Source organism: Podarcis cretensis, assembly GCF_951804945.1.
Source record: "Podarcis cretensis genome assembly, chromosome: 14".
Lineage (NCBI taxonomy): Eukaryota > Metazoa > Chordata > Lepidosauria > Squamata > Lacertidae > Podarcis > Podarcis cretensis.
In genome coordinates, this window is record NC_137183.1 from 47199056 (window position 1) to 47214461 (window position 15406).

Sequence of the window (15406 nt, forward strand, 5' to 3'; positions counted from 1 at the left end):
CGTGTTATAGAGCAAAAAATACGGTAAGTTCTGGGCTCACACCAGTGTTCGCAACTCCCATTCTTCTAGGCGTATTTTGCGACAGGGAATTTCATTAGTGTGAGCAGTTTCTGAGCTCTGGGTGCAGTACCGCGCCCAAGATTTCAGATCATAACTGCAGAGTGGAAGGAAAAGAGGACCCTTTTCTGCCTCCCCACTTCCAACTACTCTCTGGAGACTGGAGAAGAGACCCTCTTAAGAATATTAGGGGGGGTGGGCAGGGGAAGGACTGGACCATGTGAAAAAGGAACGTAATATTTTAGTGGCAGTTCATTCATTTTCAGCTTTGTGTTCTTGTTACATTAAAAAAGGGCCTAGACATTCCATTGACAGGGATGCGGGTGGCGCTGTGGGTTAAACCACAGAACCTAGGACTTACCGATCAGAAGGTTGGTGGTTTGAATCCCCGCAACGGGGTGAGCTCCCGTTGCTCAGTCCCTGCTCCTGCCAACCTAGCAGTTCAAAAGCACCTCAAAGTGCAAGTAAATAGGTACCGCTCCAGTGGGAAGGTAAACGGCATTTCCGTGCGCTGCTCTGGTTTGCCAGAAGCGGCTTAGTCATGTTGGCCACATGACCCGGAAGCTGTACACCGGCTCCCTTGGCCAATAAAGCGAGATGAGCGCCGCAACCCCAGAGTCGGCCACGACTGGACCTAATGGTCAGGGGTCCCTTTACCTTTACCTAGACATTCCATTGCTGCGCCCATATCCTAGGTTTAAGGTGCCATTTGGCGCCTTTCACGTCTGTTTCTAACACTGGCTCACACGAGAACCAACTTTGCGCCATTTCTGCAAGCAAGACAAAAAGGGCAAGAATCTCCATGGCTTCCCTTTGGTTTTGTGAATCAAATCTACTTTACTATCTGTGGCAAGGCACTCAATTACTGGCTAATTATTGTACTTCTGAAGTGTTGGTCGTTTACTCGAGAGCCAACTGGCTCGGGAGCCCGGGAGCGATCAATCACATTCCACAGCTTAATTACCACATCATAACTTTACAAGCTGGGTTGTATTGATTTGAACAGCAGCGTAGCTATTTTTGGCCCTAAAATCTTTTCTGTCTGCCCATATATAAGATAGTAGCTCCAGGTCTAGGTCTGCAAGGCATCTTCTAAAGTCAATGATGTGTTGGATACTTAACTTTGCTAAATGAACGTCGTGCATCATAAGTCCCCTTTAGATCTCACTTGGACTCTTTCCAAAAATTCCAAGAACAGTTCTTGAATTCATATTCAGTTCGGCGTACCCACAGTGTGAAAGCGGCTGCTGTAAAACACATTTTTAAATAAACCAAACCTCTAGTGCTATAGTCCAGTTGCGATGAGAAGAATTCTGAGCACCCTAGATGCCACTTCGTGGAGATTTAAGGGAACGGGGCAGATTACGTGGTATACGTGGTGGAATTGCCAGTGTTAACAAAGTATTTTCAGAAGCTATTATAAATCAGGAGAAGGATGTCTGGTTGTGAAAGGCCATTGCAACCGTTTGCAAAACCCTAGAGGGCAAAAATTGGTTGGATGTTTGTTGACTGCGAAACAAATCTTAGGTGCAAAATTTTGGGAGCAGCTGTAATGGTCTTGAACAGAAGAGTGCAGGAAAACATGAATATTTTAAAAATAAGCCCGTATGCTACAAAAGGAAGGGGAAATGAAAACGAAATGCAACCAAAATCCACCCATCAGAATGTCAGCATGACTTCACTGGATTTACAAGATATTGGCTTGGATGCAGGAAAATGAACAATGAAGCCCTTGGGTTCTCCAGCCATCTATCTCTCCCAGACATTAGATTATTGGGAAGATGGCACCGTTCCAAAGGCAGTTCACGGTCACAGGTGCTCTCTCCCCTCGGGACATGATCCTGCGCCTGCTCGATTTCCAAGAACATTTGCGTCATTGAAATACTGAAAAGCAGCAGTTGGAAAAACTTTCCTTCGGCGCCAGCAGATTCAAGTTGACCAGTCAGTCTGTTTTACTTTATGTATGTGATTTATATAATGCCAGCCATCGCCTGGCTTTAAACTTCTGATGAGCAAAGCTAGGGCTGGTGTGCTTGTGTGTGGCAAATATGGCCCTCAAGAGCTCTCCGTCCGGCCCTCAGAACTGTCCCCAGCCACACCCCTCACTGCCCCATCTTTGCATCCTCCTTGAGTGGTCCTTGCCTGGCTAGAATGTGTCCTTGAACTCTGGTAATCTGAATGCAGCAGCTCCTTCCCAGAGTGTTGATTTTAACTGCTTTGGTATATCCCAGGAATGAACAGAAAACAGCCAGGGAAGGAAACTGAGAAGAGGTCACTTTCTAGCTTGCCTCCAACCCCAGCCCTTGATGTGCAGATTATTTCCCCTTAACCTGCACATCCTAAGAAGCGCCAACACAAGCGCTCAGCAAAAGCTGCCAAGTGACTGTATTGGGGAAGAAGCCTTTGAACCAGAAGCGACCGGAAAATGGGGTCAGGAAAAGGTTATTGGTACAAAGCAAAGGCTTTTCAACAGGAGCATAACCTTGTGGAGTCCCAAACTACCAAAAAACAACAGACTTGAGTTTCTGTGAGAATAGAAAGAAAACATCTGGCGAATTTTGATTACAGGTAGGGTTGTATAGGAACGCGGGTGACGCTGTGGGTTAAACCACAGAGCCTAGGACTTGCTGATCAGAATGTTGCCGGTTCGAATCCCCGCGATGAGGTGAGCTCCCGTTGCTCGGTCCCTGCTCCTGCCAACCTAGCAGTTCAAAAGCACGTCAAAGTGCAAGTAGATAAATAGGTACCGCTCCGGCGGGAAGGTAAACGGCGTTTCCGTGCGCTGCTCTGGTTCGCCAGAAGCGGCTTAGTCATGCTGGCCACATGACCTGGAAGCTGTACGCCGGCTCCCTCGGCCAATAAAGCGAGATGAGCGCCACAACCCCAGTCACGGCTGGACCTAATGGTCAGGGGTCCCTTTACTTTTACTTTAGGGTTGTATAAGAGCCGGCCAATGCTGCTGGATCCGGCCAATGGCTCATCTAGTCCAGCATCCTGTTCTTGCAGTGGCCAACCATTATTACAATACAGTGGTAACTCGGTTTACAAACTTAACCCATTCCGGACTTCCGTTCTTAAACCGAAACTGTTCTTAAACTAAGGCATGCTTTCCCTAATGAGGCCTCCTGCCACCAGTGCCCTTCCACCATTTGGATTCCATTCTAAGACCAAGGTAAAGTTGGTAAACCAGGACACTACTTCCGGTTTTGCGGAGTTCGTAAACCGAATCGTTCGTAAACAGGACTGTTCTTAAACCGAGGTACCACTGCATTACAAACTGCCGTGATCCTCAGATGACCTGAGCACAAGAACACTGTCTCCTCCTGTGGACTTCAGGATCTGCTTTTCAGGAGCATTCCTGTCTCAGCAGGTGGAGGGAAGAATATAGTCATCTTGGCTAGTTCTCCTGGGCTATCACTGGAGGATCAGGCAGCAAAGGGGCTGCCTGTACTTTTGGACAGAGATGACTTGGCCCCTGTATTTGATGCTCAGCTAACTTCCAGACTGGATTATTGTAATGTGCATCTGCTGAAGATGACTCAGAAACTTCAACTAGTCCAAAATGCAGGGGCCAGATTACTTGCTGGGGTTCCTTATAGGACTCATACAACGCCAGTTTTAAAACAGCCAGTTACCAGTTTGTCTCTGGGCTTGATTCAAGGTTTTCACATTAGCGTTCAAAGCCCTAAATGACTTTGGCCCCAAACATCTGAAAGATTGCATCCTTCCCTACAGTGTTGAGATCAGAAGAGGGGGACCTCTTGGTAGAAGTTCAAAGGGCGACAGGGTAGGAGAGGCTTTCTCTACGACAGTCCTCAACTTGTGGCGCTCCCTCCTCACTAAGGGGCAATGTGGAACCTTCATGACATCGTTTCCAATGTTTGCTGACAATGCACCTCTTATCCTTGATGCTGAAGATTTTAGGTCCCGTCCTATTCTCTTGACCATGGGTAGGCAAGCCAAGGCCCCGGGGGCTGGATCTGGCCCAATCACCACCTCAATCCAGCCTGCGGACAGACCGGGAGTCAGTGTGTTTTTACATGAGTAGAATGTGTCCTTTTACCGTATTTTTTGCTCTATAAGACACACTTTTCCCACTCCAAAAATTGAGGGGAAATGTGTGTGCGTCTTATGGAGCGAATGCAGGCTCCATGGCTTCAGCGAAAGCAACGCAAAGCCTCTGGAGCGCAGCGGGAGATCCCGCTGCGCTCCGGAAGCTTTGCGTTGCTTTCGCTGAAGCCTGGAGAGTGAGAGAGGTTGGTGCGCACCGACCTCTCTCGCTCTCCTGGCTTCAGGGATAGCTGCCCAAAACCTCCGGAGCACAGTGGGAGTTCCTGCTGCGCTCCGGAGGCTTTGCGTTGCTTTCGCTGAATCCAGGAAAGTGAGAGGGATCGGTGCGCACAAATCCCTCTTGCTCTCCTGGCTTCGCTTCGCTGGAGAGGTGCTGCACAACTTTCCCTCTCCTGCCACTTAGCTGAAGGGGCGCTGCGCAGAGAGAGAGAGATTTTTTTTTCTTGTTCTCCCCCTCTAAAACTAGGTGTGTCTTATGGTCGGGTGCGTCCTATAGAGCAAAAAATACGGTATTCAAAATGCATCTCTGGGTTATTTGTGGGGCATAGGAATTTGTTCTCCCCCCCCCCATATAGTCTGGCCCCCCACAAGGTCTGCGGGACAGTGGACCGGCCCCCTGCTGAAAAAGTCCGCTGACCCCTGCGCTTGACTATTAATTTAATTGATTTAATGCTGGGAGGAATTCTACATTGCACTATGTCTATCATTCTGCCAGGACAAGCATTGCAGCTTGCCAGATAAAACAATCCCCCCTCCCCTTCCTTTCCCAATTTTGGGGGGCACACGGGGGGACAGCCCCGCTGTGTAAATAGAAGTCCTTGCACAGGGCTTCTGCTTATGGGACTCAATTGCTGAATCCCAAACACTGCTAGGACCTTACAGGTGTGAAACATAATAGAACAATTAGCTAGCAAAGGACTAGAGCAGCCTTTCTCAACCTGTGGGTCCCCAAATGTTGTTGAACTACAACTCCCATCACCCTAGCTAGAAAGGCCAGAGCTCAGGGATGATGGGAGTTGTAGTCCAACAACATCTGGGGACCCACAGGTTGAGAACCACTGGACTAGAGGCTGCCTTCTCATTCTACCTAAAGCATCCAACTGAACTGGCACTTGAAGCTTATTTTAACCCTGGTGACGACAGCTTCCTTCACTGGGGTAACTGGCTGCCTTAAGAGATCCTGGGGGACAAGTGAGGGGCTGCTGCTTGTTCTCCCTGAGCATCTGCCCCCCGAGGCAGCTGCCTCACTCTGTTTAATGGTAGGGCAGGTCTCTTTACCTGCTTGAGAAGTGAGTAGAATGCATGGTGGTACCCAGAAACTAATGCCAGTAGGATGTGAACTGGATTTATGAGGATATAAACAAAGTTCCTCCTGAAGGCTGCCGCGGCAGGAGAGCACCAAGGACGACGACAAAGAAGCCACAAAATAAACGAGGACATCAGTATGCTAAAATATTTTACATTCCTCTGAAATCTCTTACACAAAACTTTGCCCGCAATTCCCCCATGTGTTCCTCCAAATAAAGCCCTTTAGAGTTATGCCAAAGACCCGAATTTCTCGTGTTTGCTTGCAAAACCACCCCACCCCCCGCCAACAGATGTGCGTACAACTTCAAGTTAAAATTATTTCAGACACAGAATACACGCAAGTTGGATATTAAAGTTTTACAGTGCTATAAATACAAGCGGCCAGCTTGGCTGGGATTTCCAACAGAATGCTCATGCCTCCGAACAAAACGAAAACTAGAACTCAGCAGGCTAGAAGGAAGTTTTGCCCAAATGGGACACACACACACACACACACACACACACACACACACACACACACCCTACTAAAGTTCCTTGGTCTACAACCCTTTCCTCCAAATGAAGTGGAAAAGCACCCCATGGACAGAAAACTGGTTCGGATCACGACAGAGTTTAGTTTGCTCGGTTGCAGTCATGGCTTTTGAAGGTGGGACTGTGACAGTGGCATTAAAAACAAGCAACAGAAAAGAGGAAGCAGCAGCCAGGTACTTCCAAAATACCGTCCGCCACCAATTCCCTTAAATTCCTTCCTCCCGCCTCTCTGCAACACCAGCGTGCAAGGCCAGTCCTGCACTGAGGTTTGAGGTTCCTCCCATCTTTATTTTTAAAAGCCCGCCTCGCACGCTGAATTTTCATCAAGAGACGCAGATGGACACGGGTTGAGGGACGTCGCTAAGCAGCCAGTGATGCCTCTGCTGGCTCAACTACTCGCGGGAACAAGGAGAGTGCTTGCTCGCTCGCATCCCCGACGCTCTGAGCCACAGTTTGACGCACGGCTAAGTTTGTTCTCCGTCGGTCTCTGTGGAAACACCTGGTTCAGCGGCTGGCGGCTGATTCCCGCCGACGGCAAGAATACTGTCCGTGTCAATGGGCGGGACCAGCGTCAGGGACTCCACGCTCAAGGTGTCCGTGCTGTCGTTTGAGATGAGGGAGATGGTGGGCTGCGGGGCAGGAATGAGGCTGGGAGATAAATTGGCCGTTTCCGCTTCTGTGCTCCTCTTGCCAGGCTTTGAGTTGTGTGCAGAAGAGTCGTCCGCTGCCGGCAAGTGACCGGAGGATGCCTGAGGCTGCTCAGTGGCTGCTGAGTCATCTGTTCAGGCGAATGAGAGAGAGAGAGAAGGAAAAGAACCGTATTACATGCCTGGGTGTAACGAGCATTATCGTTAACCGAAAAGGGCTGCCTCTTCAGATGGAAATCAAGGCGGCAAAGAGAGCTGGACTAGGACCTGGGAGGCTAGGGTTCACATCCCCACTCAGCCAGGAAGCTCCCTGGGTGACGTTAAGCCAGTCTCTGCCTCTCAGCCTAACCTACCTCACAGGATAGTTGTGGGGATTAAATGGGGACAGGGAGAAACTGCCTTGAGCACCACGTCGAGTTCCTTGGAGAAAAAAGTTGGGGCATAGCTGCAGTAAAAGGATAATATTGTGCATGGCAAACAAACAAAATTTCTCAGGGTGGTGAAAAGGAGGCTTGGGCTCAAATCTCAGTTCAGACACAGTCTGGCCTCAAGTTACCTGTGGGTTCAATGATAACCTAGTTTAGGTGCAGGGGGAGATTTGGCATCCCAGATGCTGCTGAACTGCAACTCCCATCATCCCTGATCTTTGGATGCACTTGCTGGGGCTGATGGGACTTGTAGTCCAGCGAGATCTGGAGGGCCAAAGATTGCACAAGGTTCCCCATGCCTCCCTAGCAACACAGACAGCTGCCTGACACTGACCCGGTGCAGCTCTAGTCCTAGTTAACCTGTGGAAACTGCTACTTGACTACGTTCCACCCGTGGCAAGAACCAGGCGCTGTTGTAGCTTAAAACAACAACAAAAAAAACCAGCATGGAAGGAGGGTTAGTTCTGCAGAACCTTCATGCAAATACCAAAACTCAACATTGTGGTTTTAATTTTGCCAACTCAGTGTTTATTTCCAGTGTTTACTTGCAAACTCTGCTCGCCTTGCCTTTCTCTGGCTTCCCTCACTCACCCTCTTATCTCTTCCTACGAAATTCTTCTTACCCTGCTGTTTTGACAGCATTATTTAATCCCTTCTTCTAAAAACGTATTCCACTCTCAAAGGGCTTTTTAAAAATTGAAATTGAAAAAAAAGACTATGAAAATTTGACCTTGCCCCTCCAGCAACAAAGAGGGCCTCTGATTTGCAACTGTTCTCTCTTTCCGTTTGCTGAGATCAGGAAAGGGGCACATCTAGGGGAGGCACCAGGTCCACCTACAACAGACTTCCTCATCCTGGCGCTCTCCAAATGGTTCACGCTACAACTCCCGTCAATCCGTCAGCGCAGGCTGCTGGGAGTGGTAGCACAAAACATCTGCAGGGGGCCAGGGCTGGGGGAAGGCTGACCTATGGTGTCTTCCAGTGTTTCTCAAACTTAGGTCCCCAGCTGTTGTTGGACTACAAATCCCATCATTCCTGACTGCTGGTCCTGCTAGCTAGGGATGATGGGGGTTGTAGTCCAACAATAGCTGGGGACCTAAGTTTGAGAAACACTGTTAACTAGCTAGACATTTCTCGATGGAAGACAATCTTACTTGGCTATGAGTGATCGCCAAAGAGGAAGACGAGCTCTCTCAACTGAGAATACAGCATGATAAGGATTTGCATTTTTAGGCAAGGTCTTACTATCTTTTGCTGACTTGTTTGCGGCATAATATTTTAATGCCTCCTGCTGCTTTGTGGTTATTTCTGTGATACTGTTATTGCCATCCTTACCTCCAGGCTTTCCTGCTTTCCTCTCTGAGAAGTTTAAAACTGTAATGCAGGTTTAGAAGGAAATAAAACAATGATGGGCTGTGAAGCTTTAACAGATTGTCCCTGCACAATCTCACTTTCGGTCCTCTTATGTTGGTTGGTACTGAAGATACTGTTCAGGGAGCAACCCCTGACCCCTGTGGGTGTCCACTGACAGAAGCAGCCCCCAATTCCAGGCACTTCTGGGTACAAGGACCCTTGGGCATAAAGAGGCAGATTTCTGGGAAACAAGAACAGCAACAGAGGCATGGATGGCTTTGTCCAGAAGAAAGAAAGAAACTGGGTGAAAGAAACCCTGGACAGGTGAGCTTTGACTAAAGAGGGAAATAGCTGCACCAAGCAATGCAATTTCAGTAGCTGTGTTTCCCTTAATGTTGTGTGACTGCTGCAGAACATCCCCAGCTTTTGTGACACCCAAGAGACAACTGCTCCAGGCATTTTGGTTCAGATGGGCACATAATCTCCTCTAAGTGCATCATGCGACACTGCTGGCCTCTAAAAGAGCCGGGGACCCCACTGACCTCAGAAAGCACTCTCTTATCACTTCCCACAAAAATATTTTTACCCTGCTGTTCTGAAAGCATCATTCACTTTCTTATTCTAAAAACTTATCCGCTCTCAGTGTGCAATTAAAAAAAATAATCCTCATGGATATTCTCCAGCATTTTTAGTGCAGTTTCCTCCTAATTCGAACATTTTGATGTGCAAGTCTGCCTCATATGCTCATTTTGTTCCAAGCGCGTCCACCTGACATAATGCAGTTTGTACACTGTTTTCACTATCGTGTGCAATTTAATGGACATCTCGCCCCAGCATATACATTTTTGAATGCACTAGGTGGCTGGAGAACAGCATTGCAAAATTCAGAGAAGCGCAAATTTCAAACAGTTGGCAGCACTTCGGTTTGCATATTGTTTCAGGAGGTTGGACTGGGCAAGTTGGCCAAATGCAAACCAACTCCAATGTCTCCCTTCCAGCACAAGGTATCTGCAGAACGACCCTCGAAGCAATGCAGTGAGTGGTGGACACAATGGATTTGGCATTCTCAAACGGAACTCTTGCTTGTGCAGAATTAACAGAAATCCAACAGAGAGGCAGGGGTGCTGCATAACTTAAAAAAACAACACTACAAAGCCAAAACTAGCAGTGGAAGAAAAGGGAAGAGGGAAGCTGAGAATTAAACCTGAGTACAGTGGGTGAAATGAGAGAGCTGGGTGGAGTTGAAATGATAGACAGCAGTTCCTTTCATGGGTAAAGGGTTGGTTATGCTTATTATTTTCACAGAAGAGGACTTCAAGCCAATGCATATTTTTAATGTCCGGGAAATATAACTTAATTTTTGCTTTGCTTGGCAGCCCCAAACCGCGGCTCTGTAAGGAAAGGAGACCAAAAGCTGTGAAGGAAATGGTGACACCCACTGCTCTTTCTCTCCCTCCCCAAACCTTCCCACATTTTTGAAGAGTAGATATGTAGCGGGGGGAGGGTGTGCCACCCCTTTAAGAAGTTTTTTGTGTTTTGCTGCTTAAAGATGCAGGGCTTGTGCCAAAAAAGGAGGGAGAGGAGAAAAAGGCAGAGTTGCTTCAGCTCAGAGTGGGCGAGGGGGAGAAACCACCACCAGCGTTTCCTTGAATTTGAAAATGCAAATACAGCGCAGACCATTTCAGTCTGTGCTGGCAAAGTGGTGGGGATGCCTGATCGCAGAGGTTCAGAGGGAAGGACGCAATGGAAGATTGCAGATTGCAGGTCCTCTGAATGTCTACTCTCGAGCTTGGGATTCTGTACAGTCTGTTGGAGGTTTGGGGGGGGGGTTCCGCAAGAACAGGAGGGAGGGAGGGAGGAGTTATGTACACACAGAAGCAAGGGAGCTGGGCTAATGCAAACATGTGAAGGAAGTCAGCTGGGAGGGAGTAAAACTCCAGCCAGTTTTCAGTAATGGGGAGGTCATTGACAGAACATGGTTTTTTAATGTTTAAAATAACAATTACATCAGGTTCCATCCCTGGAAAGGCTTCTCTCTCTGCCAAGGAGAGCCAGCTGGAGTAGATCTTGCTAGGCTAGATGGGACAACGGTCTGGCCCATTGGAGCCAGTTCAGTTATCTTGGTAAGGGGAGTGGGAGAAGGAAATAACAATGAACGGAGAAGGGCTGCAGCCCAGTGGTACAACATCTCGCATGCAGAATGTCTCAGGTTCAATCCTCGGCACTAGAAGAACCTTTTGAGAGCCACTGCCGGTTGGTGGACCATTGGCTTGACCTGGGAATAAGGCAGCTTCTGCGGCTTCTAAAGCCCAAGGGGAAAAGACACTAGGAAGAATGGGAACTAGAATGATGTGTTGTGAAACTGAGCCCACGCGAATTGTCAGTCCAGGCGCTGTCTCTGGAAGTGGATAGACACTAATAAGGAGAGCAGGGTATGACCAGTCTCTTCCTGGCTGCACAAATCTAGCTCCAAGGGCCTTCTGGCGGCTCCCTCACTGCGATACATGAACTTATAGGGAACCAGGCAGAGGGTCTTCGTGGTAGTGGCACCCGCCCTTTGGAACGCCCTCCTGTCAGATGTCAAGGAAACAAGTACAGTGGTACCTCGGTTTACAAATATCTCGGAAGCTGAACGTTTTGGTTTTCGAATGCCGAAAAACTGGAAGTAATTGCTTCTGTTTTCAAATGGGCCTCAGAAGACGAACGGCTTCCGCTGAGTCCTCCCCCCCCCCATTTTCTCCATTGAAATTGCAGACCGTCCTTTGCACCTTGGTTTTTGAAAGTTTTGGAAGTTGAACGGTCTTCCAGAACAGATTATGTTCGAAAACCAAGGCACCACTGTAACTATACAATCTTTAGAAGACATCTGAAGGCAGTGCTGTATAGGGAAGTTTTTAATGTCTTTCTGTGTTTTTATATTTGTTGGAAGCTGCCCAGAGTGGTTGGGGCAACCTTGTCAGATAGGCGGGGTATATTATTATTATTATTATTATTATTAACCGTTTCCTTCATGCCTGGACTGTCCAGACTGTACAAGCAAGTTCACCTGTAGCACAGGGATTAGAAAGTCAGACTAGGACCTGGGAGACCAGGGTTCAAATCCCTACTCAGCCATGAAGCTCACTGGGTGACCTCGGGCCAGTCACAGTCTCACAGCCTTAAAGCAGTGTTGTGGGGATAAAATGGGGAGATTGAAGTAAATGTGGGGCAGAAATGTAACAATGAATAAATGAATAATAATAAAACATTTAGGGCCTGCAATGAAGCAGCACGGGAAGAAAGGGCCCCAGGATCCTGTGCCCCAGGATCACCTATAATATTACAAGAGATTCTGGGCACAACTCCCAGCTGCACCTTAGGATAGGCAAGGACATCACAGAATGTGTATGAGAAGCAAAGAGGTCTTTTCTAGCTTCTTGCCCAAGGGCTTGTGTAAGAACGTGTACCTCAGCCAATAGTCTCTTAAAAATCACCCTGCACAGTTCAGTGTTGGGTGTGGATCAGCCTTCCCGAAACTGGTGCCATCCAGGTTTTGTTGGCTGACTATTCCCATTAGCTACAGAATGGCCAATGGTCAGGTATGATGTGGGGAGTGATCCAATAAAAACTGGAGGGGACCAGGTTGTTGCGGGGGGCGGGGGGTGCTGCTGGAGAAGATGGGTTACTGCTGAGACAGCTTTGACAGGTTTCTTTCTTTTGCACTACTGGAATCTGTACCCGCTGGGACCATGCTAGTCTCTGCTGTCCGATATGCCGGCAAGCCGAGAGACATTGAGTAATTAATGAGCACAATCTCTATAGCACTTCTCAGTTGGGCTATGAGGATTAATTGACTGATCAATGCTATCGACTGAAGCTTTCCCTGTAAAGTAAAATTCACCCTTCAAATTGCCGCAATTCAAAGAGAGCCGAAGATGAAGGCCGGGGAATCTTTGGCTGTCATTCCTCAATGCAGCAGGCTATATAGTCACACCAGCCTTCTTCCCTAGAATTATGGGATAGAATTGGACGAGCTCTGTTGCAAAGTAGGACTGATGGTGGTGGGTGGCATAATCCAAGGGACATCTAGCTTTTCACGGCCATGCAAGGTCTGCAAGTGGCCTGATGGAGATTTGCAAGATGTGTGTGGCTCACTGTCAGTCTTCACATGTCAAAAATGCACGCAGAAGGAAGCTTCCTATCTGCCTTCATCCACCCAAAGCATAAAGAAGAGGCATGGGGTGGAGAAAATCAAGTCAGAATGGAAAGGGAGCACCTTCTGGGTTAATTTCTATGCCTGAATGTTTGTGCGGAAAGCACTTTTCTGTCCTGAAATGCTTGTCCTTACTTGCTTTGACTTTGGTGTAAAGAGAAATGCCCCTGAAAGGTAAATAAATGAAGTCCCTGCCACTGCCACCAGTGTTTGGACCAAACAGCACCTGAATGGCAAGATGCACTAGACAAATTAAAGAGTTTGGAGAGGGATTGGAAAGCTGTAGACCTTCAGATGTTGCTGGACTCAGTTCCAGTCAATGTGGCCAATGGTCAGGGGGTGATGGGAGTTGTAGTCTAGCAACTTCAGGAGGGCCATGGTTTCCCCATGCCCTGAGACAGGCATTAAATGATCTGGGGAAATGGAGGGGGTGCCTCAAATTCTCATGAGAACCTAAGGAAGCTTCCCGCTTTGCAAGAAAAAGGCAGATCTCAAAATATACAGAAGCAAACTGATCATGGCCTCGAAGGACAATGGCTGCAAATAAAAGCAGGTGGCAAACAATATTGTAAGAAAGGGAGGCAAAAAGCGTCCAACACACAGAGAAAGCGGCAACACAGACTTTACACATTTTTTAAAAAACTGAAAGGAAACACAAAACTCCAATTCCGTCATGCTGTGAACACAGCTTGCCTGAACCAATTCCTGCTAAAAGGTTCTGAGAACTGGGGTTCATTCTCACCTATCTGAACTGATGCTTGAAGCTATGGCAGGGGGGCAGAAATACTCCCACCTCCATCCCTTGATCACCTGCTGTCAGGTGAGTTCCCAGTTGCCGAACACTAAGCTGCCGACAGCTCAGGTGCCAGGTAAGAGCCTTACACTACCCAAGAGCCAAAAGATACAGGAGTCTGGCATCTTGAACCTTGGGACCACCTTTTTCCGGTGGAGACCTGGATAACCTTCCTGCAACCCAGTGGGAAGAGCTGCTCTTTGTTTCAAGGAAGAAAGCAAGGGAGTGGCTGTGGGGTGAAGCCAGGCTGAACAACCAAGGTGCTCTCTTTCAGCGGAATTAGCCAGGAAGGGTGGAAAAGACCTCTATACACCCTGGATGTGAGATACTGCACTGTGAACAGCAGCTGGCTGTTTCTGCATGCGTGAAAGAGGATCGCAGCAACACTCCCTTGGCCCCGTAATCTCTTTTTCGGAGAGGATGAGGGGAGTGAGAAGGGGAGCTGTACACCACACACACATCCAAGGAGAAACCTGCCTGAAGGGATTTTGCAAGGATTGATGCTGCTGCAGCTGCTGCCGGAAGGCCTAAACCCAGTGTCCACCGTGACTGTCAGCCTCCGAGAGACTGAAGACCCGCCGCCGTCCTTTCCTGCCAGGCCTAACTAGAGGAAAACACAGCAATAGATCACATGAAGCCATTAACAATTGGGTGGGTGGGGAGAGGGCATGGGGTGGGGACTCACAGAGATGGGAAGGAAGAAGACATGTTATAGCAGCCTTCCCCAACCAGGTGCCCTCCAGAGGTTTCGGGCCACAAGGCCTGCCGGCCGGGAATTGTGGTCCAAAAGATCAGGAGGTACCCCAGGGGGTTGCAGGGAGGCTGTATTAAGCGTAAACATCAAAACGACCATCACCAACACCACAAACATGCTCACAAACAGCTGGCATCCTGCAGTCTCGCTCTCTTCGGAAGCCTCGAGAGGCCGAGAAGAGGTCCGCCCGTTACCGAGTACACAAACCGTCCTCAAGAATGCCACGTGTTCAGGTTGGCTCGACTTAGGATTGCCAGGCGATGACAGCGGCTAAGCGCCAGGGAAGGAAACAGGAATGCTTTTGGGTTCAAAATGATGGGGAAGGGGGAAGGGGGGAGGGGAACCTCGACGACCCACTTAAAAAAGAGGCAAGAGCAATTTTTTACAGATTTCTCGTGGGTTAGCAATATTCCATCCCACTTAATGGTAATAAATTGCCGGAGGATGCTTCGTCTCCCCCAGAGCGAACGATAAATTAGGATGTCAGATAAATCTACCCTTTCGAGAAAGGAAGCCTGTAAAATACAGCACTTGGATTACAGTCAAAGCTAAGTGCAGCACATTTTTTTTTCTTTAAAAAAAAGAAAAAAAGATCCAATGGGAAGCAATTTAAAAAAAAAAAAAAGAACGGGGAGGGAAGACAGACAGAACACCACGGAATTTTGCAAGCACAGAAGATTTCTGGAAAAACATCGTTTCAGTGGAACAAAGAGCAAGACAGAACAGCAGGTGCAACAAACATCGTCGTGTGTGGGATTCAGCCATGATGGAAGATCCAGGGTCGTGTCGACGGAATGTGTTTCCTACAGAGGGTTGGAGCTCAGACTCGAAGAACAACACAGGACATGGGAGAGGAGTCAAATTTGTGTGTTCTAAGCAGCAGCAGCAGCAGCCTTTCCCAACCACACTAGAAACTCTTCTGTAAGCCGAGGGAGACCGGCAATGGCAGACTGCAATATGGCAGCCCCACACGCCTAAAATGTCCGTCTAGCACTTGGGAGACTCAGTAGCGTATTATGTATACAGAGATAAAGTGCCAATAGCGGTGACAGTCATCATAAGAACGTTAAGAAGAGCTCGCCCGGATCAGGTCAATGGCTCATCTAATCCTGCTCTCAGTGTGGCCAGCCAGATGCCTACGCGAAACTCGCAACAAGGACCCGAGCACATTTTGATACCCACTGACTAAACTTTACTTTCTCTGATGGGGATGACCACCTACAGTTGTCTGTGCTCTGATAAGCCCCGCCTGGCTTGACTACTGCAATGAAC

General features: G+C 48.3%; 1 protein-coding gene across 3 annotated transcripts in view; it reads right to left on the bottom strand.

The window, feature by feature from the left end:
• Positions 1–5567: 5567 nt before the first annotated feature.
• The window catches only part of CLEC16A (C-type lectin domain containing 16A), a 98258-nt gene continuing 88419 nt past the window's right edge, over positions 5568–15406 (bottom strand). The window contains exons 23-24 of one of the 3 annotated variants that reach the window (XM_079953710.1): positions 13858–13980; positions 5568–6745 (exon numbers count right to left, since the gene is read on the bottom strand). In XM_079953710.1, coding sequence (XP_079809836.1) covers positions 6432–6745; positions 13858–13980 — 437 coding nt within the window. In that variant the 3' untranslated portion in view covers positions 5568–6431. Of the gene's footprint in view, positions 6746–13857; positions 13985–15406 lie in introns of all 3 variants that reach the window. The other 2 variants (XR_013833139.1, XM_079953711.1) reach the window with 2 other exon arrangements.